The 23,547-nt window shown below is 39.5% G+C and overlaps 1 protein-coding gene across 4 annotated transcripts in view; it reads left to right on the forward strand.

The window, feature by feature from the left end:
- Positions 1–23,547, forward strand: part of BRWD1 (bromodomain and WD repeat domain containing 1) — a 60,339-nt gene that overhangs the window by 16,414 nt on the left and 20,378 nt on the right. The window contains exons 14-31 of one of the 4 annotated variants that reach the window (XM_063126621.1): positions 1,499–1,649; positions 1,835–1,969; positions 3,516–3,644; positions 7,537–7,762; positions 9,078–9,263; positions 11,625–11,808; positions 12,262–12,355; positions 13,458–13,598; positions 14,513–14,598; positions 15,223–15,415; positions 16,421–16,546; positions 17,138–17,245; positions 18,269–18,393; positions 18,487–18,569; positions 19,403–19,514; positions 20,487–20,548; positions 22,502–22,660; positions 22,925–23,045. In XM_063126621.1, the coding sequence (XP_062982691.1) occupies positions 1,499–1,649; positions 1,835–1,969; positions 3,516–3,644; positions 7,537–7,762; positions 9,078–9,263; positions 11,625–11,808; positions 12,262–12,355; positions 13,458–13,598; positions 14,513–14,598; positions 15,223–15,415; positions 16,421–16,546; positions 17,138–17,245; positions 18,269–18,393; positions 18,487–18,569; positions 19,403–19,514; positions 20,487–20,548; positions 22,502–22,660; positions 22,925–23,045 (2,421 nt within the window). Of the gene's footprint in view, positions 1–1,498; positions 1,650–1,834; positions 1,970–3,515; positions 3,645–7,536; positions 7,763–9,077; positions 9,264–11,624; positions 11,809–12,261; positions 12,356–13,457; positions 13,599–14,512; positions 14,599–15,222; positions 15,416–16,420; positions 16,547–17,137; positions 17,246–18,268; positions 18,394–18,486; positions 18,570–19,402; positions 19,515–20,486; positions 20,549–22,501; positions 22,661–22,924; positions 23,046–23,547 lie in introns of those variants that run through there. The other 3 variants (XM_063126622.1, XM_063126623.1, XM_063126624.1) reach the window with 3 other exon arrangements.

Genomic DNA, 23,547 nt, shown 5'->3' on the forward strand with positions numbered 1-23,547 from the left:
CAATCCTGATGCGGCCACTTTGTCTAGCACAGCGTGACTAAATTCAACTGCTGGTGATCTCAATCGACTCGGGATCCAGGCAAAATCTGACAACCAGACTTTCACACCTTCCAAATGAGCAGAACAGATCATCCCTGATACCACTCATAAGCCTTCCATATAACGTTATTATACCCTGAAGCCGATGGTTTTCTGGTTTTTGCCACTGTTGCTGCTTTGACCCTATCAGGTGCCCCCTGCACCAAATGCTGCAGTTCCTCCTTTCTCTGAGAAGTGTCTAAAGTTTTATTCTATTTGAATATACCTTGCAGCCATCTCAGCCTGTCATCTTTCTGTTGAAGGTTTTGTGTGTTTGTGTTCTCTCATTCACTGGCTAAGCAGTTCCTTTGTGGAATTCGATATCTTGTACTGCCAGTCCAACATACGGTACCAAGTTGGAGTCTGTTCATTGTGTTACAGGCTTTAACAACCAGGCCCTTCAAACCACTTGCAGTGGTGGATTTCCACCTTCTCTCCTTCAAAACAGCATTTCTCGTAGCCATTACATCGGCTAGGCCTGCCAGTTAATGGTGCACACTGCGTGTGCCCCCACCTTATCTTATTTTTCACTGGGATAAGATGGTTTGTCAAGATGTCAGTGTTCTATCTAAAGTGGTGTTGGAGTTTCATCCCAGTCCGGAAGTGTTTTTTCCTGCCTTTTTCTCGTCTCTTTCTACCCCACTGAAATTGACGCTTCACACCCTTGATACTTGTTGTATGCTGGCTTTTTATAAGTCACAGACTGGAGTCTTTCAGTCTCTACATCTGTTCATCTGTTATAGTAGCAAGAACAAAGGTCTTCCCATCTCGCAACATTTTGCCTTGTGAGTTGTCCATACAATGTGACGCGCCTAAAAACTAACTGGTCTTGAACTATCTGCTCCCATTGGAGCTTACTCGACTAGTGCAATGGCTTTGTTGGTAGCATTTGAGAAGGGTGTTGCCATTCTGGGACTCTGGAGAGCAGTGACCTGGTTCAAACCTTCAACATCCATCCACTGGTATTGACTGGATGTATGGGCCATAGTTGACTGCTCCTTTGGATGTGCTGTTTTCTCTATTGTGATGCAATAGACACTGACCCGCCTCCAGTAAGTCAGCTTGCTACTCGCCCATATGTGTAATGCACAGAGACCTCAAAGAGGATAGACAGATTACTCCTCTATACCTAGCGGTTCATTTCTCCCTTGAGGAACTGAGGGAATAAGCAGGAATCTGATTGGGACATGTAAACTGGGAGGGTGGAGGAGGGTTCCCACTGAAAATTCCTCCACTATAGAAGTTTCCTGAAGAGGGCTCCATGCAGGCACAGTGCCCCTATGTGTGAATGCAAAGACAACTTGAAGAACTATGTTTACAGGTAAACATGCCGTCTTTCTTAATTCCATTTTGTTGTCAGACTTAACATATTTAAAATGAAGCTTTAAACTATTAAAATGGTTTGATTTATTTGGTATAGTGATTTGTGTTCAGAAGAGGATAAATTTATGAAGCCCAAAGTGACCATGATAGCTTGGAGTCAAGATGATAATTTGGTGGTTACTGCAGTGAACAATCATCTGCTCAAAGTGTGGAATTCTTATACTGGACAGCTGCTTCATGATCTCACGGTATGCAATGATTGCTGTGTTCTCTAAAATGCTTTCTTCTGAAAGTGGTGTTTAATATGAAAATTGTTTGAGGTATTTTTTAAAGTGTTACATAATTTCACAGTCTGGTATTCTGAAATTGCAGTAATTACAATGAACATTCTGGCTACCTTCACAACTAAAACATTTATCTCCTGTTCCAAAAGGGGCATGTGGACGAGGTCTTTGTTTTGGAGCCCCACCCATTTGATTCCAGGATTATGCTGTCTGCAGGCCATGATGGCAATATCTTTATCTGGGATATAACAAAAGGCATTCAAATGAAACACTATTTTAACATAGTAAGTATTCATCTTAAAATTATTTATCTTTCAGCAATGTATGTGTTCCTTTTTTCTTCTAGGTCCAACATTTATCCACATGTTTGAACAATCGTGATCGTATAAGAGCTTCCTGATTTCTTGCGCTCTATAAAGCAGTGGATTTTAATTTAAGCATTTCATTTAAGCACTTGCCTTTTATAATTTTCTATAAAAAGCCTCTTGAATGTCACAGTTGCTTCTAGTCCTCCATTTGATGTCATATTTTCTAGTAATATTCCCACATGCATATCACTTTATGGGATTAAGACTTTAATATAATGAATTCAAACTATTGTGGACTGTAATGAGAGTTGAGCTTTACGGTTAAGAAATGAGGCACATTCTCTAATGCAGTGGTGGGAAAGCTTTTTGATGTAGAGAGCTTCATTGCATTAGGGATAATCTGTCCGGGGGCTGCATGCTAGTAGTGGGTGAGGTCTGAGCTGAAGGTGGATGGGGCTATCCTCTCTTCCTTCTTTCTCCCTCCCTCCCAGCCCACTGGGCTCCTGGAAAGGGACAGATTGCTCTTGCCAGAGGTCTGAACCGATTGGTTGCAGAGTGTGTTGTTCCTGCCCCTATCCTAGTGATGATTCCCTTCTCTTAAGGCCTTGCTGACCCCCAAGCAGGAACCACCTTCTCATGCAAACTCTGGGTTTCACTGCCACCAGGACTTTAAGGCCTAGGCCCAACCCTTATTCAGTCCTTTCTCTGTGAGCGTGCACAGACTTTATGATTAAACTTTTTACTGTTCCTTTATTGCCTCCCTCTTACACAACAATGAGCAGGAAGCATAAGATTTTATAAGAAAATAAAATTTTATTAATTACAATAATAAGTTGTTGAATAATAATAAACAAGTAACTCTTTAATGGCTCTTTCATGCTTCACAAATCACCACAGACCTCTCTCTCTGTTTTCAAACCTAAAATCCTGTCTCTGATCTAAACCATCTTGCATTATATCCCTGTCTGCTTCACACAGGCACAGCACGCAGTTTATATAGCACACACAAACTTCATCCCTCCTTCTCTCTCTCTCTCTCTCTCTCTCTCTCTCTCTCTCTCTCTCTCTTCCTCAGCCTATTAGCTCACATGCAAATCCATCATTCTTACCGTAGAGGTACTTATCAAACCACAGATTTATAACGAATACACAGCTATAAACATAAACTTAGTATGTACAGATGTGAAACGTTAGATGGGGGATTTCAGAAACTAGGCTGAAGGCTACACTAAGCTAGACCTAGGGTCATAGATTGCCCACGCTTGCTCTAATAGAACATTTGTCAGTTGGGAAAAGGGTGTTGCTCAGTGTTAGTGCACATGGCTTGCATTCAGAAAGGTCACATTTTCAGTCCCTGATACCTTCAGGTAGGGCTGGCAAAGAATGCAGTAAGTGCCGCTAGTGTAGATAATTCTAAGCTAGATGGACTAATAGTCTGATTTGGTATAAAGCAGCTTCCTATGTTCCTGTGATTCTTTTTAAAATGTCAGAATTCTTTTCAATTCTTTTTGTTTTGATTTAGATTGAAGGACAAGGTCACGGTGCTGTCTTTGATTGCAAATTTTCATCAGATGGGCAGCACTTTGCTTGTACAGATTCTCATGGACATCTCTTGATATTTGGCTTTGGTTGTAACAAAACTTATGAAAAGGTATTTCAGTTTAATACTATTTTTTATAGTCAGCATTACCAGTAAAGTTAGTGATGTTCATAAGTATCTATATAAATAAAAATGTAAATGTTCGTTCGTTACTAATCTAAAATCTCCGAAAGTTCTTCACCGATTGCTTTGAAATTTTGACACAACGTTGCATTCGAATACGCATATGTTTTTATGTAACTATATTATAGATGGGGACAAAAGTGTGTCTTAGAATCGAAGAAATAGGGTATATAAAAGCCCAGAGGCCTCCTCCAAGCCACTTATGCAAATAGGAGAGAAGTCATTGTGACATCACCAACCAGTAGGCCAATCCACTGCCTCTGCCTTCTCTCCTATTTGGCGCCATCTAGCGATGTTTCTCGGAACTGCGGCCTTCTATGGAAGTTCCAAGTTCTGAAGAAAGGTAACTGCCAGGAGATTCCGGCCTAGCAGAGGGGCCAAAACCCACGAACCTCCTCACCACACCTGTGACAGGTAAAAACATGCTTTTTTGGAAAAACAGCGCCATCTGTTGGACGTAAAAGCAACACATGCTGGTCAGGCTGGAAGATACATAAGCAGCAATGAAGCTGTATGGCGAATTCTTTCATTTCCAATACATGAACGAAGTCCAGCTGTTGTTCACTTAGCAGTACATCTAGAAAATGGACGACGCGTTTATTTCACAGCTGCAAATGTGCAACAAATAGCCCTGAATCCACTGGCTACAACGTTAACTGTTTTCTTCACGTTATGTCAAAATGACACGTTTGCGAAAACACTGCTGTATTCGGAAGTGCCTACGTATTACACATGGAATGCGAGTAGAAAATCATTTGAATGATGCAAACGAGGAGAGCGAGTCGACGGACAACCTGGCATATTCAAGGACACTACGATAGGCAGACTGTACACCGTGCATCCCAATCAAGATGAATGCTTCTTTCTTCGCATGCTGTTGGTAAATGTGCCCGGTCCAACGTCTTTCCAGCAGTTGAGAATTGTCAACGGCGTTACACATGCCACTTTCCGCAGTGCATGTCAACCTCTGAATTTATTGGAGAACGACCGACACTGGGATGTATGCATTAATGACGCGTACAACACGTCACATCCAAATCAAATTCGTGCGTTTGCAATCATATTGACCGCCTGCTCTCCTTCATCTCCAACAGAGTTATGGGAGAAATATAAATCGCACATGGCTGAAGATATTTTCCGTCGAATACGCAACGAAAATTCAAATATGAACATGGATTTCACAGCAGAAATCTACAACGAAGCGTTGATAATGATTAAAGATTTGTGCTTAGAAATCGCGAACAAAGTTCTCAATCAATTAGGAATGCCATCACCGAATCGATCTGCTCCTGCTTCGTTCGATGTAGAATTGCGTCGTGAACAAAATTACAACACGGGTGATCTTTTGTCGTATGTGCAATCAAATATTCCTAAGCTAACGCTTGAGCAAAATGGCATTTACGATCAAATAATGCAAACTGTCAATAATGGGGTTGGAGAAATGTTCTTCTTAGATGCGCCAGGAGGAACTGGTAAAACGTTCCTAATTACATTGCTTCTGGCAGCAATTCGATCCCAAAATGACATAGCCTTAGCTCTTGCGTCGTCCGGAATAGCTGCGACATTGCTACCAGGTGGAAGAACTGCTCATTCCGCTTTGAAATTGCCATTGAACATGCAATTCATTGAAACTCCCACATGCAACATTTCCAAAGCATCCGGCATGGGAAAAGTATTGCAGAAATGCAAACTTATAGTTTGGGATGAATGCACCATGGCGCAAAAAAAAAAAATCCCTCGAGGCTCTTGATCGATCATTGCAAGATTTGCGTGGAAACATCAGACCATTTGGAAATGCATTAATATTGCTTGCAGGAGATTTCAGGCAAACACTACCTGTAATTCCTCGATCGACACCAGCGGACGAAATAAATGCTTGCCTGAAATACTCTACTTTGTGCCGACACGTAAAGACTTTAAAATTAACTACAAATATGCGTGTCCAGCTGCAATGATTGGCGTTTGCAATCACCATCAACAAAGCTCAGGGCCAATCTTTAGAATTGTGCCGTTTACATCTAGACAAGGATTGGTTCTCACATGGACAATTATATGTTGCGTCTTCTAGAGTCGGCAAACCAGACCATCTCTATATCTGCACAGACAATGGAACAACAAAAAATATTGTATACCCACAAGTATTGTGAAATTAAACATATTAGAAACATGTGCTTTCTCATTTCTTTCTTTTCCATTTAACCAGACTGAGCCACAGCAACGCGTGGCCGGGTACAGCTAGTATTAAATATTAACATTTACTTCCCCTGAGCTTGTCTTTTGCTTCCTGTGTTTGATGTAGACCTTAATGTTTCAGACAAAGTTTGGATGTAACCCTACTAGTTGTTTGGAGTGTAGACGAACTTGAGCTTTCCCTTCTGCTCTTGAGCTTCTTGCTTGACAAGAAGCTGTTAAATCCGTTTCCTGTGACATCTGAACTGTGAAATTCTGCTTTAAATGTTGCGTACAAGCCTGATTTGCAAATTAGGATCAAACTATGGCTGTTTTGTAAGCAGTGCTTAAACCACAGTTTCCTGGTTTGGGTATCATTTGGAACTGAAATTCACAAAACCAAGAAGTCTCTCAGTCTGGGCCCTTAAGAGAGAGAGAGGAATGCATTTTTATTGCATTTTTTATCCCACCTTTCTTCCATCGTGGAACTCAAGGTGGCTACATGGGGTTCCCAGGTGGTCTCCTCTCCAAGCACTGACCAGACCCAGCATTGCTTAGCTTCAACAAGGTGGCTGCTTCATATACCTCCAGACCATGCTCTAGCTTGTCATTTCTTCATTCTCCAATTCACACAATGACCATGTGGCTTGTTTAAGCTGTAGTGTGTGCTGAGCTGGGTGGTTTGGCATGATGTCTGAACCCAGGCTGCATTGCTTGTTGCTAGGTTATTTGAGGGTTTTTAACTCTACAACAGCCCATGGGTTATTTGATGGTTGTTTAAACCTCCAACAAGCCATACCTTGTTAAGCACATTGAAGAAGGTCAATGTGTTGGAGATTCAGCTAAAGCTTTAGTTGATCAGACTGTTGGGTTAAAACTTTATTGGAGGGATTGAGACTGAGGGACTTTTTTTTTTTTCAAAACCATTTTTGACTCATATGTATCGCTAAGTAAATTTTATTTTTCCATTCTCAAAGGTAGTCTTTCCTCTTTTTGTAAAGATTTTTATTGTTTCAAAGTTGTAATTCTATTTCAGTATCCTAGTAAAAGCTTTTGTATTAAGGCTTTCTGATAGTATGCAAATTTCAAATTGTAACCTACAGAGCAGCATGCTGTTCTTTATGATGTATTGTTAAACTAGAATTGTCCCTTGATAAAAGGGCAAAACTAACAGTTCAGCTACTTAGTATTGGCCCATATTGAACCCACAGTAGTTCTACATGCTCAAGCTGGATTCAGAAAGGTCATACAAAATGGTCACCCTGAATGTCCCACATATACTACCCCAAGTGGTACACCAAAAATATTCACTAGGGAATTTTGTTAATGGTCAAAACATTGTTATCTTGGCAATGAGAATAGAATAAAAAAAGAAATGAACCTCTAGCAGATGCTAAAAAGCAATAGTTGGAAAACATATTCTCGAGCTGTTTTTGCTGGATTGGAATAAGACAGATGAAGATCCTTTGCTCTTGAGGAGTCTTATGGTCCAAATGCATTTCATATTGTTCATAAAACAAATTACAGCTTTTTGGCACCAGCTTGCGGTCTGCCTCTTTCTTCATTCTTCAGGAGTTGAACTTACTATAATTTCTAATGTCTCTTTTTTCCCCTTCAAAGTTGATTATATGTAAGCTTCATTTTTTTCTAGATTCCTGATCAGATGTTCTTCCATACTGACTATCGACCACTGATTCGAGATTCTAACAATTATGTCCTAGATGAGCAAACTCAACAGGCTCCTCACCTCATGCCCCCACCATTTTTGGTAGATGTGGATGGAAACCCTCACCCAACAAAATACCAGCGGTTGGTACCAGGGAGAGAGAACTGTGCAGATGAACATCTGATTCCTCAGCTGGGATATGTAGCAACAAGTACGAATGGAAGTTTTCAGCCTCTGCTTCTATGTCTCACTTCGATATCAATACATGACATAATAGAAAAGAAATAGTTACCAACTTATAATATAGTTTTAAAGTAGCTGGATTGTGTTGTTTATATGGTTAGGTTATGTAATGTTAGTTATGCCTTGTTCAACACAAATAGCTGTTGGGCCTGGTGCAGTTCTTTGCAACTTGCTGGTTAATTATACTGCTCCTTAATGTTGAGAGCTTGTATACATTTTTTTAACTCAAACTGAAAAGTTGTCAAGTCGCAAAGCAGATAGTTATAAGATAATTAGATTATCTAAGACTGGGATTTTAAGCAGTGTATACACCCAATATTTTCCTCACATAGTCATTTATTATGGTTTTTGCAAGTTCTGAGGGTAGGCACCAATGTAGGCTGTCCCATCCCCCACAAATAAAAATGCAGTTTGAGGATTAGCTATTTTGAGGATTAGATATACAGTTTGAGGATTAGGTTTCTGTTTTTAAATTTACTTCTTCTAATCTCTAAACTGCTTTTTGAACTCAAAAAGTTAAAGAGCACTTCGGAGGTTCTGGAAGGCACCATCTGAAAAGAAAGCTAAAGGGGAAAATTTAGCCTCTCTGGATTCTAGCCATGGCTACAAATAGCCTACATTTCTCATTTCTGCAATGAAGTTATTGACTTTACTTTCATGATGGTTTTGAGGGCAAGTGAAAATAAGATTGTAAAGCACTTTATATATTGAAGGCACAATCCTATGGATTACATTCTGTCTATCCAAAGCCCTACTTGCAAGTGTCAGGTAGGGTGTGAGGAACGATGGAGATTTCTCCTTAAAAATGAAACCTAAAATTCAACTAGACATGCTTCTGAGGCCATCTAGCTAACTTATGGCAGGGGGCTGGGACAGTTGTTGGAGAGGCCATAGGATTCTGCAGGTCCCAGCCTCTTCTCCCCTCATTTCCCCACCCACTGAAATGCCTCCTTTTTTACTTCTGTGTGGTAATCTGAGGTTGCATTTCCAACCTTGGAAAGTAACTACCACAGTACTTTCCATGGTTGCTGTGAAGGGGAGGGGTGAATGATCTGAACTTGGAATGCCCCTCCTGAGATCATAGGAGTGTTTGAGGCCTCTGGAGACGGAATCCAAAATATCCTATGGTCCCTGAGATGTTCTCTTTCCCAGGACCCATAGGATTGCTCCCATAGTATAGTATTGATGAGTTTTGATGAAGATGAGATCAAAATTTTAACAATTGTTCTTAATCCTAATATGGTTAAATACATATATTTGCTTTTGCTTTTAAATTTTGTAAGTTGATGGAGATGTTGTGGAGCAAGTAATAGGTCAACAAACTGCTGACCAGGATGAACAAGGTCTGGAACCCAGCATTCTTGATGGCATGATTAGACAGTTACAGCAACAACGAGACCAAAGATCTGGTACAGACCAAGACATTCTTCCACCTGGACCACAAAATGGTGAAGGAACACCTAGAAGAGGTCAGTGCTTGCTTTGTAGAGAAATATAAATGTTTGTTGCTGATTAGTATCTCTTTCTAATATGGGCACAGTATGCATACTAATATCCCCTACCAAGATCTAGGTGCCTTTTAATTTGTCTAAAAGCCATTTAGGATACCATTTAATCTCCCAGAAAACACTAACCTAATCCAGTCTACAAGTATAACTCTTAAATCCAATCAGAAAAGTTAGTATAAAGCACAGGTGAATTTGGTACATTCTATTGCAGCTGTATCAGAAGTTTTGTAAAGCTGTTTCTCCATGCTGCTCAGAGAAGAATCAGCTTAATTTATCATGGCTATTTCCTATCTAAAATTACTATATAGTCAGAAGGTTTGTTTGGTTATTAGTGCAGAAAGATGTAGTAAAACATGATACCATTAAATATATTTTAGAACTTCAATTGGAATTTTTTATAATACTGAAAACTGCTTAGCATCGATGATAAAGTGTTTGGAAACGCATCATGAGATGCATGGATGGATTTTTTTTTGTAACTCTTGTTATAAATGTCAGGCATATAGATGCCTATATTTGTCATTAATTTTGTAAATCTCCATTTCAGCAAAACCTTCTCAAGTTTAAGATTAGTCTAAACATGGCCATGTTCTGCTGCTTTTATTGCATTGCTATACCGCACAATAGCTGGAGCTCTCTGCGTAGTTTACAAGGGTTAAAAATTTTTTACAGACAAACATGTAAAAAGTCAGCGTGCACACAGACAACATGCAACTAAAACAATGTAAAACAATCAACAATAAGACAAATGCAGAACCTGATTAATTTTATCATATGCCACCTTAGAGAAGAGGAAGGTTTTAACCTGGTAGATCATTTCATAATGGGGGGGGGGGCACCTCCAAGAAGGCCCTCTCCCATGTTGCTGTTATCTCAGTGTCCCTCAGAGGAGGCAGGTGGAGAAGGGCCTTAGATGCCAAACGTAGTATTCAGGTAGTTTCGTGTCAGGAAAGGTGCTCCACCAGGTATTGAAGTCCTGAGCTGTGTAAGGCTTTATAGATTAAAACCAGCACTTTGTATTAGGTTCTGAAACATACAGGCAGCCAGTGAAAGCAGGTCAGGATTGGTCTTAAATGCTCGAAACTTCTACCTGTTATCAATCTAGCTGCTGCATTTGTACAAGCTGCGGCTTCTGAACTACCTTCAAAGGCAGTGCCATATAGAGTGAACAGCAGTGATCTAACTTGGAGGTTACCAGAACATAGACAACTGAAGCCAGGTTATCAAGATAGGGGCATATCCCTGCCCAGATCAGGGTACTTTCATCCAATGATCTAGATGTTGTACAGAATTATATTCATTATGCTAGGATTTGAAGTAAATGCTTGGGTCTGCCACCTCTTTTTGTTAAGAGTGAGGGAGAAGTTCTTGGGTATTCACTAACCATTCCATGAACATACGAAGTTGGATACATTCTATGGCTCTAGGGCATAGAGTGTACTTTGATAAGCCACCTAGGATGGGCTGAGCCACCTCAAAACGAAGGAAAACTGTCTCTAGACAATAAAAAATGATGTTGCAGTTCTTTTTTCTCAGTATGCCATTAGACAACACAGAACTGATTTTTAGTTGTGAGAAAGGGGAAGGGAGAAAGTAAGTAGGAATAAACAGTCGGAGCAGGATACCATTTTGAGGTGCTAGGGATCCAAAAGAGGCTGCACTTGTTCATTGGGCTGACTTAGGTTTTGCTTCTTTATTAGGGCCAGCTTTTCTTACATATTCCTTTTGTTTCTGGTGACTCAGAAGTCCAGTTTTGTTTTTCCCCTTGATGTTTTTCCTATACTGCATTCTTGCTCATAAACAGCTCCAACTGTGTTATGTGTTCGTGGTTTGTTCTTGTCTTTTTAACCCTTTATTTTCTCTTTGCCTTGTGAGGTTAAACATAATTATTTTTGTTTTAAGCGTTTTACACTAGTTTTTACCTGGATTAATTGCCACTAGGATTTTATACACTGAACTGATTTTTTTTTTACTAACTTTTAACTGAGACCATATTGGCCTTATATGTGCAAGAAGTGTATACTAGACTTGAATCCACAATCCCCGTCTACAAATATTCAGGTACCTCTTCCTGCTAGGTTGCAGGAAGGTGAGTTTTGTGACTGTTCTACTGAATTTCACTCACAGGTGAAACTTGATTCATATTACCTTGCTCATGTTTGTTAGACATTGAAAAGTGGTCCAGAGACTGACAAGTCACCAGGAACAATAGCTAGCCTGATATAATAAATTAATTATGTAATAGAAGATGAAAGATGCTAAAGCTGTCTGCTTATGGTGTATTTGTTCACCTGTATTTCATGAATATCTTCATCTTTTTAGATTTCCGGAGGCCAAGCCTGGATATCCAGTCTCCTCCTAATATTGGCTTGAGGCGTAGTGGTCAAGTGGAAGGTGTGCGTCAGATGCATCAGAATGCTCCGAGGAGTCAGATTGCCACAGAGAGAGATCTCCAAGCTTGGAGAAGGAGAGTAGTTGTTCCTGAAGTATCATCCAGTATTTTCAGGTGTGTGGGCCTATTGAGCTAAACATTTTTGTGGAAGGTAGCTGTGTATTCACTCATTTGCCTCATTTTATACTTGAGCCTGCAGGCAGGGAGTATTATGTGTCTCTGTGTGTGTTTAATCTTTAGACTTTATCGATCTTTCTTCACTTCCTTAAAATAACATTTCCTCAAAAGATTCCTGGATCATTGCCCAGTTATTATTTTTGTTCTATTTGCTGCCAGTTTGTTCTCCTTTTACCCTGGCCTCAGAATCAGGCCCTCTTCTCAGCTTTCTCTCCATACTTTCTAGATTTGCAGGAGCTGTAACATTTTGGTTTTTTACACACACACTCACACACACATGTCCTTTTTACATAGGGTGAAATTGGTTGCACTTGTTTCAGTATAGCTACCGTATCTTTCCCAATTGTGGTTCTACTTTGTCTTACAAGTTTTCAAAATATCTTTGTTTAGAAATCAGGAAGATTATAGGGTTGCAAAAGGAGAAGAAGAGAAATGGTTGTATAGAACAGAGCTGAAAAGGAAGTCATTTCAGTCTTCAGAAAAGGTATGAAATGCCTATAAAAATGTGGGTATATATTTATATTGAGCTCTTTGTTATGAATAACATGGAGATTACACAAGGCAATATTCAGAGAAACCACTGTGTACAAAGAACTGTGTACAAAGATTGTTGAATATGGAGGCTACCGCAATGAAAATACAACTAGTACCACCCTCTGTACATGTTTTGCTCAGTTCTTTATTGTATGCTTGTTAAAATTGCAACCAAGAACAAATGTTATGAGAACCAGTGTGGTGTAGTGGCTAGAGTGTTGGACTGGGAGTCAGGAGATCCGGTTTCTAGTCCCCATTTGGCCATGGAAGCTGACTGGGTGACTTTGGGCCAGTCACAGCCTCTCAGCGCAGCCTTCCTCACAGGGTTGTTATTGTGAGGGTAGAAGTGGAGAGGAGGAGGATTATGTACACCACCTTGAATGCCTTGGAGGAAAAAAGGCGGAAAATAAATAAATAAATGTTACGTGTGCAGAAGGGTGTGTATGTACTTCAAACATTTGAAGTTATCATGAAAGCACGAGCACTTAAAATCACAGGCAATGTTTTAGTGATCAGTGCTATGTGTTTGATTGGACTGGAGAGGCAACTGGCAAGCAGCTCTGATATTGCCTTTTTTACAAAATATGAAAACCATCCAGATTAGCATCATGTTTGGGGCGGAATACAATGGGGTGGTTATGCTACTATTTTTTTGCCCCACTGATTTCTTCCTAAGTGGTTCCTGCTAATTCCGTTGTTTAAGTGGGACCCGCTGCTTATGCAAGGAAGAAGCCCTGAAATGAGCACAAATGCTCATTTCTGGAAGGAGCCAGGTTTTTGGCGCTTCCTTATGTGAGCACCGCTGACTTTCCTCCTTCCAGAAGAGCGTGTTTCTGCTCATTTCAAGTTGTGCAAAAGGTGAGGGCCTCTAGTACAATGGAACTTGTGGGGCATAAGAGAATCAGCAGTGTAAATGCCCTGCTGGATTCTTCCCTTAGTTTAGAATTTGACAAATTCCTTGTCTTGTTGTATGTTCTGACAGAATTGAATCCGTTAATTCAGTAATGCATATTTTCATTCCTAACTTGGCTCTTGATTTGTCTCTAATTCAGAGTGACTCTGAAGATTCACTGATGGAATCCAAGAGGAGGCTTCATAGACGTAAATATGCAACGTATAGAGCACAGAATAACATTGAACAATCAGATTCTTCTAGTGAAGATGTAAATGACTGTTTTGGTTTGATAGAACAGGTGAATACTTCCATTTCACTTTAATAATTGGAGGTACCAGAAACTCTGACTTCCATTTTTTTTTTTGAAAACCTGTGTTGTTGCCAGCGAAGGCAAGGTAGATACGACTAGTCTGTTACTGTGAACTGATGACTTCTTCAGGATACTGATATTTCAGTCTTGCGTATTGATGTGTTCTGCTACATAATCAGTTACTTCTTTAAATGTAGTTTGCTTCATTTTTACTAAATGACTGTTACTGATGAATTTGAAAAGCACCGATTCCAGCTAATTGTGGATGTTTTAAGTTCTATATGCGTTTAACCTTGGTCAAGTTGTAGACGTGTACCTGTTACTGTTGTATCGGAAGTGTTTCAAAGCACTGTCTCCTTTGTGGTTGATGTAGTTAAATGTTACTCTCACAGTAGATATATTTTTGGTTTTTTTGAAGCAGATGGGCCTAAGAAATTATTTAAAATATAGAACTTTGTACAAATTCGTTAGAAATGTATATTGGCTTGCGTGATTTGAATGCTATTACTAGGAAAGGCATGTTCTAGCATAACCTCAGTTACACAGTCGATCTTGTAATGTCCTTCAATAAGCCTAGAACAACCTTCCCCAACCTGGTGCCTCCAGATGTTTTGGACTCAACTCTTACCAGCCCCAGCCAGCATGGCCAATGGTCAGGAATCCTGGGAATAGTTGCCCCCCAAATCTGGAGGGCATCATGTTGGGGAAGGCTGACCTAGTACATCAAGTGGTTCAACATAGCAAGATTTGCTAGCAGAAGGGATCAGATGAGAAGTGATACTCTTATGTTTTCATTACTCTTAACCTAGTGGTAAAAAACAAGAGCAAAAGAATGAAGCACTGTGTGAAGATCTTCCAGTGTGTGACATAATTTAGGACTCAGCCTATTTATTTTAATCTAGGAGGCAGAGGAAAGTGATGGATTGAGTTTGTCTTCCCATGAAGAAGAATGGAAAAGTGACAAAAAAACCAACAGTAATAGTTCCAGGTAAAATTGGTCTCAAGCAGCAGTTTGTGTTTTGTCTCTGAACATTGGCAATGCTGCATTTTAATTCCTTCAAGTGATCTTTTGAGAGAGGAGGATATTTTAGGATTCAAGTTGATGATGTGCTGTTTTAGCCCTCTCATTACAAAATGTACGCTGCATAGAATTTATCCGCAAACCAAACAATAGATGGTTAAAATTATTATTGCTGTACAACAGTATCAACGGAGTATTCTAGGTAGCTCAATGTTGTGGTATTTTCCCTGTGGTGCCCTATTGGAAATGGGGGGAAAAGGATTATCTTCTCAGCATTCAGTATGCAAACAGTGCCAGAAAATGCACTGCCAAGAGGAAGCAATATAATTTACCTCCCTCTTTTTTAGAGCTCTGGAAAGTTCCACATTATGGTTCAAAATACCAATGGTGATGATCTGACTATACAGAGTACCAGTTGTAAAACAACTATTGCAATAAAACATTTCTTGTTTTAAACGTCCCATGACCTAGTTTGGTTCAGCCTCAAGCAATTGAACTTTTAAACACTAGTTAAAGTGCAATTAATTAGGAACTAATAAAGATCTTGAATCTCTTAACTTGTGCATTTTGTGGCTGTGTGTTCTCCTACAGTGACTCCTCAAGCCAGTATTCTGACTGGATTGCTGATGCAGGGATTAACCTGCAGCCTCCTGTAAGAGCTTCTCGGCGCAAGATTATTAGATATTGTAGTTCTTCTGAAGACGAAGTATCACTGGAAAAAATTTCTCCACCAAAGAGGAGGAAAAAAAGACGGAAAAAATACAAACCAAAAAGGCATAAGGAGGTATTGATTTTTTTTCATCTGTTTTTAGGTCCATCTGATCAATTAATCGGGTTTCGATTTTGTCAGTACTTACTTAGTCAATACCGACCGATACCTTAAGTTGTTCTAAAGGTTACTAGGTTTTTCATGAATAGATAAGCACTTGTGCAGAAGAGTGTTGCCTTGCAACCAAAACAAAGGCATTGTAGGGGCTGCAATGTAGCCAAATAATGCATGACTGCAAATTGGAAGCATTTTTAAAATTTGAGGTGGTAATGTACCAGATGTATAATCAACCAAGAAACACAACTTTGGAGTGGGGATTTTAAGTAATAATATTTAACATTTGTATAGTGCTTTCGAAGTTCAAAGTATTTCATTTGCATTATCTGCTGTAATCCTTACAACAATCTTTTAAGGTGAGTTGGTATTATTATCCCCTGTATTGCAGATGGGGTGCCTAAAGTTACCTAGTGAGTTCATGTTAGAGGAGGGATTTGAACTGGGGACTTTCTGATTCATGAGCTCTTTAATATACAGGAATGTGTCCTGATTCGCATGATTACCAAAGCTTAAATAAGCCATGGCGGGCTTGCAGTGCATGCTGAGCACATCCTAAAACAGGCCATGGGTTATGCTTGGGTTGTTTAACCTCACACAACCCACCCCTCCCAGCTTCAGATGACACAACAAACTGGAATTGCAGCTACCCCCACACTTTAATATTCAAAATGGTTGCCCACACACACACCGCAGCCCGGGTTAAATAAGCCACAGTGGGTTGTTTGAGTGAACACCAGTTGTGTTCAAGCACCATTTTGCAGTTGTCCTAATTATAATTTACTCAGTTGTAAAACAGTTCTCTAAGTGAATTGCACTGAGAAGCTGACCTTAAAAGATGCATTGCAACAGGAAAAGTTGAAAAGCTGAATATAACTTTGTGAAAACCACCTTGTATGCTTTCAAAATGTGTATGTCTAATTAGCAGTCATAACACCATTCTAATTTGAGTTAATCTTTTATAAGGATGTGCAAGTGAACACTCCCCAACAGTCGACATCCCTAGAACTGTCCTGTGAGTTTCAGCCTCCTGACTGGATAACAGACATCAGACTCCGAAGGTCTCCTTTTGTTCCACAAATGGGTGATGAGGTGAATTTAACATGTGCTATCTAATTTGCCGTCCCATTTTTAAGTAGCATAGCTGAACTCAATTCTGTAATCTGCATATCATGGAAAGTAGTACTGTCCACAGGTGACAAACCATTCTTTGGTGGTAGTGTCTTGTAGCCGTAAAGTACGACCCACCCTTTAAAGCTACAAGAGGAACACTCAGGCTTCATTTGTCGCCGTCTTAAAAATATATAGCATGCTTGGACTGGTTATTGGCATGTCAGGCTGCATGCACAGCTCTCTGCCTTCTGTCTTAAAGGGCTGTTGGCCCTTGAGGCAGAGGAGACACAGATTTGGCAGGATCAGAAACCATGCTCAACCTCCTGCTATGGAGGGAATGAGAGCATAGGTGAGACTGATTAGTGGCTGTTTCCATTCAACCTGGGTGGCTATGCAGTGGTGGCAGAGTGGAGTTGCTGAGTGGAACAGGCAGTGAATTACTTTCCACCTCAATTAATGTAGCCAGCCTTGTGACTAAATGGAGTAAACATGTTTCTAACTTTAGTTAAACTAATTTTATAATCTGCTAGTTGACTTTCATTCATTGACTTAAAACCTTGTTTGCGTTAGGTGATATATTTTCGACAAGGCCATGAAGCTTATATTGAAGCAGTGAGAAAAAACAAAATTTATGAATTAAATCCTCACAAAGAGCCATGGAGAAAAATGATCCTTAGGGTAAGACTGGTTCATCACTATTTATTATTATTTATTATTATTTATTTATATAGCACCATCAGTGTACATGGTGCTGTACAGAGTAAAACAATAAAATATTTGTTCATTCTTTCTATGCAAACTAACTTGCAATTCCTGGTCTCCTCAGGAAAACAATAAAGTAGGTAAAGATGAGAGAGAGAAGTGAACAACTTGATTTACATGCTATATCACATGCTAGCTCTTATGTATTTATATATTATTTAGTCTCGAATGCTTTTCATCTATTGTTTAGTAGCTTAATGCTCACCTGTATTTTCTTCCTTTTTTTAAAGCATCAAAGCAATGCTTTGTTCAAACTACTATAAGCATGTAGATATACACTGTAAGCTCTCAGGGTTGTATCCAGTGTTAGTCCTACTCAGAGTAGATCCATTGAATCCGTGTTATTCCTACTCAGTAGGTCCATTAAATCAGTGTTAGTCCTATGTACTAGATCCATTGGGATTTAAGTTAGACTATCATTGGACAGCACTTAGTTCTGGAATTTAGAAAGATTGATATTTGAGAAATCTGTTCTAACCATTTCTGACAATGACAACACCGTTTTGATTAGCAGTTCAAGAATTACATATCACTAATAATAAAGAGTCTTGAGCACCTTAAATCAAAATAGCTCTAAAACATCTCTAGAATGCTTAAGATCCTGAAAATTAGTACAGGTTACAAAGTGTTTTGCTCTTGCTTTTCAAACGAACTTTGGCGTGGATTTCAGTTCTGGCTCAAAGCAGATAACCTCATTCATTTTTATCACTAAGTTGCCAGGTAGGAACCCTAGTAACAGATATGTAACAAACCCCTAAATCTTGATCTCTAATTTTGCAAGGTGATGACTTGTTTTAATATCGTAAGACTGTGTTTTGCTCATTGTTTCCTGACTCTGTGTTGCCATTCACATACTTCACATAGAACTATATGAGTAAGGTAGTTAACTACTGTACTAGTATTAATGGCAATCCTCACTATTTGTACATCTGTTGTTAGGAGCAAGAATTGGTCAAAATCGTTGGGTTACGTTACGAAGTTGGGCCTCCTACACTATGCTGCCTCAAGCTTAATCTTATGGATCATGTTACAGGGCAGCTTCAGGATAAATCTTTTTCTCTCAAGTAGGTATCTTTTTTCCACATGTGATTTGTTAAATATATGTAGAAACATAGGTAACCTGTACACATTTGAAGACTAAGTTTTAATCTTTCTAGATACCATGATATGCCAGATGTTATTGACTTCCTTGTGTTACGTCAGTTCTATGATGAAGCACGACAAAGAAATTGGCAACCTCGTAAGTCTCTCCTTCTCAAACTTTGGAGAAACAGGGAATGCTGTGTAGCTATGCACAATAGCAAATAGTGTGATGGTGAAGTATTACTTTTAAGAATTGAACTGGGAACTTCACCCCCCATCAGCCATCAATCATTGCTACTAGGCAAAAAGGGGAAGGGCAGTTGAGTGTTAGGAAGCTGTCCCTCTATAAATGGTAGGAATGGAATATAAATCCTATGGATGTGGGAGAACCAATAATTTCTCAAAACATTGCTATAGAGCTTGAGTTCTTCAGGCTTTTGCTTTCCTATTTTGAAATCCATTACAAAAATGCAGCTCTTAGCCAGAGTCACTTATTCTTTAAAGCACATTTATCGATACCATCCATAATCTGCAAATTAAATCTGTCCTATTTTGTCCTAACTTTGAATCCTCAGCTGTTGGGCTACAACTGATGGTTGTGTACTATCTCCAGTATTCGAGGCAGTAAGCTTGTGTGCACCAGTTGCTGGGGAACATGGGTGGGAGAGTGCTGTTGCACCATGTCCTGCTTGTGGGGTCCTGGTCAACAGGTGGGTAGGTCACTGTGTGAACAGAGTGCTGGACTAGATGGACTCTTGGTCTGATCCAGTATGGCACTTCTTACGTTCTTAACTAGCATCGTCATTGATGATTGGCTATGCCGGCTGAGACATAACAATTGTAGTCCAACAACTTCTGGGGACCAAAGCTTGGGAAAGACTGATATAGAGGATGAAAAAGATATTACTTTAATAGCGGCACTATTTTTCATGCCATCTTCTAGCGAAAAAGTTCATTTAAAAGAACTATGTAATCTGGTATTTTTTACAGGTGACCGCTTTCGTTCTATTATTGATGATGCTTGGTGGTTTGGAACTGTCTTGAGCCAAGAGCCATACCAGTCACAGTATCCAGATAGCCCTTTTCAATGTTACAGTGTTAAGTATGTGCACGTTTATTTTAGCATTGCCACTTCAGATTGGTGGGAAAGGCTGTTTTAAAAACAAAATTGCATTGGCAGCTTCTTTAACCGCTATAAGTATCCTATGAAAGTATATCAGTGTTTTTAATGAAGAAGAGATTAAGGAACTAAACAAAATCTCTCAGAATTGCCTTTTTCCTTATGCTTTCTGGTTTTTGCATTGAGAAAGAATATTGATGAATACACAGCTAATTTGGAAGGTTAGGATAATTTAAAAGTGAAAAGCATGGTTGCACATGGGAGATACTGACTTCTCTAGATTGAAATGAAAACTAGATTGCAGCCTTGAGCCGCAATCATAAATACATATAGTAGAGAGTAAGCCTTATTGAACATTAGGGGAATTATTTTAGGTGCACTTTAGTCCTTTCTCAGAGATTTGGTACTCATGAAGTCTGATTTGAATAGTCTTCCCTTTACGACTCAAGAAATGAATTCACTGATAGTTTACTTCTGAAGAAGAGAAGACATTGGAATGGGATTGGAAGACAGGAGACTTCAAAGGGGCTCTTAGAGTATTGTATTGAATGTTACAGTTTCCAAAGGATTGTGTCAGTTGCCCTTGAACAAGGGTCTTAATATATTGCTTTCTCATTCCACCTTTTGAGATCTCCTTTGTTTTGTTCCTGGTTATTGAATTCACAAAAGTAAATACATGATCATGACCCAAGGGACACTTTTGCTTGAGAAAAACATGTAGCTGAGTAAGGTTCCACTAGATATACTACTCTAACATAAAAGTAATGGTCATGGGGGTTGCGGAGGGAGATGAAGTAGTCAACCATTGTGGTTATCTGTCCTCGTCCTTTGTATAATTATTCTTACAACAGCACCATTTCCTTTAAAGTATTATATTAAGTATGTTCTCTATTTGTATTGATATTTTTTATTTTAAAGTATCTCCATTTTTTCTATTCTTTTTTGTTAAAACAGATGGGACAATGGTGAAACTGAAAGACTTAGCCCATGGGATATGGAACCAATTCCAGAGAATGGTATGCTAAAATAATGTGTTAACATTTTCTTAATAGTTGTCCCTTTGTTCAACTGCATCAGTGTGTGTATTTTTACGTTCTGTATTTGTCGTCTGTTTTCTGAAAGTGTAAGTTAGTATGTTGGGATTCCCCCCTACCCCCCAGAATATTAATTACCCTGAACGGGAAAACAACTCATTAATGTGACATTGCTTAACCAATATAGTAAACTATATTTCTTCGATTGTAAGATGCCATCAATTGTAAGACGCACACTAATTTCAGTACCACCAACAGAAAAACAACAACCCTAAGACACACCCGCGATTCTAAGATGCACCCCATTTTTAGAGATGTTTATATGGGAAAAAAGTGCATCTTAGAATCGAAGAAATAGGGTACTTCATATGTCAAAACTAACCCTTGGTTGTAAATGAATTAAGACACATTGGTGACTTTGCCCTTTAGAGAATCAGCAACTGTAGTTGCGCAACTGATAGATGCATACCTTCTTGGTGTTTTCTGTATAATCTGAATTCCCTGAGGTGAGACATGTGAAGTTCGCACAATTTGGTTGAGTTCCATCAGAAACCACTGCTTTGAGGATAGAAAAAAGATTGCTTTGCACACTACAGAGAATTATTATTCAGACACATCTTAGATGTGACATGTAGTTATGGGAATGGAACCTCATTTAACTTCACTGTTAAAACTCAAAAATAAGGTCTGGAGATTGCAAGTTTGAGCAGAGGAATCACGGGGCAAGGGGCTGTTTAATTCTGGCTCAAAATCGCATCTTCTACTTGCTTTTCCATGTATAGGGGAAAAGATAAAAGTAACCATATCTTTTCCACTCTGAGAAGCAAAGCAGCACTAGGGAGGGGGCAATTTTTAGTGGAACAACAGAGGGAAAAGGATTAAGCAGCCCCTACTATTGTTCTTCCCCGACATTGAAAGAAATGCAATTGTGTAAAAATTGTGTAAACACAGGGGAGGGGGAGGGCTCATCGTGGGTGGCATTGCTGATTTCTTTGTGCTTGAGATTCACAGAATGAGACAATACTACTTCATGGGATTTCTTCCCTATCACAGTGTGACCCAGGGAGTTGTCCTGTGATTATGTTTAAAAATTGTTTACACCTGCTTGCAGTTAGGTATGTTAGCACTAGAGCAGATTTAAGAAACATTTACTTAGAAAAAGGAATTTTGTGCAACATCCTGACTTCTGGGTATGTGTACTTGACTTCATGATCCTCCTAGTCTAAAATGACTGGTAAGAAGTTTTCCTGTCTAGACTAAGGATTGGCTAGGGTCCAATACACACCCATCTTTGCTGAAGGTAGAGGCTCAACCAGTAGGTATGCTTTGTGATTATTTCAGAGTTAAGGAGGGTTTGTTTCATTGGCCAGATCTATTTCAGATAGGCTACAATTTTGGAGCAATTGGCTGGTTCTCATTTTTAATCCCTGGTGTAGTTGCTGTCCTAATTCATTGACATTGGCTTAGTATGTTACCTTGCCCTTGTCTGTTTTTAAGCAACAGAACACATTCCATTGTAGCTGTTGGCGTTATACTTTCCCTCATAACAAAGGACATACTGAAGTATCAATGGCTGCTAGTCTTGATAGCTATGTGCTACCTCCAGTAGCAGAGGCAACTAACTGAGGAATATGCATGGGAGGATGCTGTTTCACTCGTGTCCTGCTTGTAAGTTCCTGATCAACAGCCTATTGGCTACTGTATGAACAGAATACTGGACTAGATGGACCCTTGGTCTGATCCAGCATGACTCTTCTTACATTCTTATTTGAAGAATTGAGCACCTAACCCCTTTTAAAGGAAATTGTTATAGAATGTTCTGAATATGCCTGGCTACTTCTGATGTAAAAGTGTGTGTCATAACAAGTACAATTTATTAAACTTCCTTCATTTTGTTTTGTTCTCTGAATATCACTTGTATTTGTTGACAATAAGTAGTTGATCAGCCTGAGGAATTGGGAAGTAGTGTTTCTGTGACTCCTCAAGAAATGGCGAAACTGTTATACAAACCTCAAAAGGGTGAATGGCAGGGGAAACCTCAGGATGAAGAATGCGAGCGGATTATTTGTGGAATTGATCAGCTTTTGAGACTTGGTAAGGATCTAGAAATCTGATACCTATCCCTCACCTATCTCTGTGTGTTGGAGGGGTGGGGGGAGGAAGGGAGAGTGCATCTTGGGTTAAAGATATAGGATGCACACTGCAAGTATTTTGAGTGTAAATGCAACTTGTTCCAACCTCTACTATGTTTTCCAAAACAAGGTATAACTTGTTTTTAATGCCTGATTTACTATTTGTATGGAAATCAGTGTACAAGAAATTTAGCTGCTTCAACTGACTGAAATTACTATTTGACAGATATTTCAGCAGCATTTGCTGGCCCAGTTGATCTGAATACATATCCAAAGTACAGTACAGTAATAGCTTATCCAACAGACCTTTGGACTATCCGGATGAGACTAGTCAACCGGTTTTACAGGTTAGTCTGATTTGACACTAGAAAATACATCAGTCTTCTAAGTGATGAAGCTAAGCCACCAATAAGTATTCTCAAAAAGATGATTTGAAAGATCCTCAAGATAGAACCTTATGATAGAAGAATTTGCATTTGGTATGAATAGTATAAATGGGAAAAGTAATGAATATATTTTGTTCAGTACTCTGTCCTCTCCAACTTCTATAGGAATTGGGGGCAGTATCCTGCAATGCCCCTGGGCCATCAGGACATGCCGGTAGCACCATAGAGAACTAGCGGTTCTTAAAGCAACTGGAAACAAGCAGAAACTGTCCTTTCCAGAATGGGTTCTGAGTGGACTGTCAGCCACCCCAACAACCTACCTTTACTGGGTTCACATGGTGTCAGGGGCTTAGATTACCAACTTGGCGCCCACAGGCACTACAACCCATTGTGGCTAATAAGCCACGGTGGGCTGCAGTGATTGTGCAAACCAGGTCAATGTCTTATATCGTAAGGTACATAG

Source organism: Elgaria multicarinata, chromosome 5, assembly GCF_023053635.1.
Source record: "Elgaria multicarinata webbii isolate HBS135686 ecotype San Diego chromosome 5, rElgMul1.1.pri, whole genome shotgun sequence".
Taxonomy (NCBI): domain Eukaryota; kingdom Metazoa; phylum Chordata; class Lepidosauria; order Squamata; family Anguidae; genus Elgaria; species Elgaria multicarinata.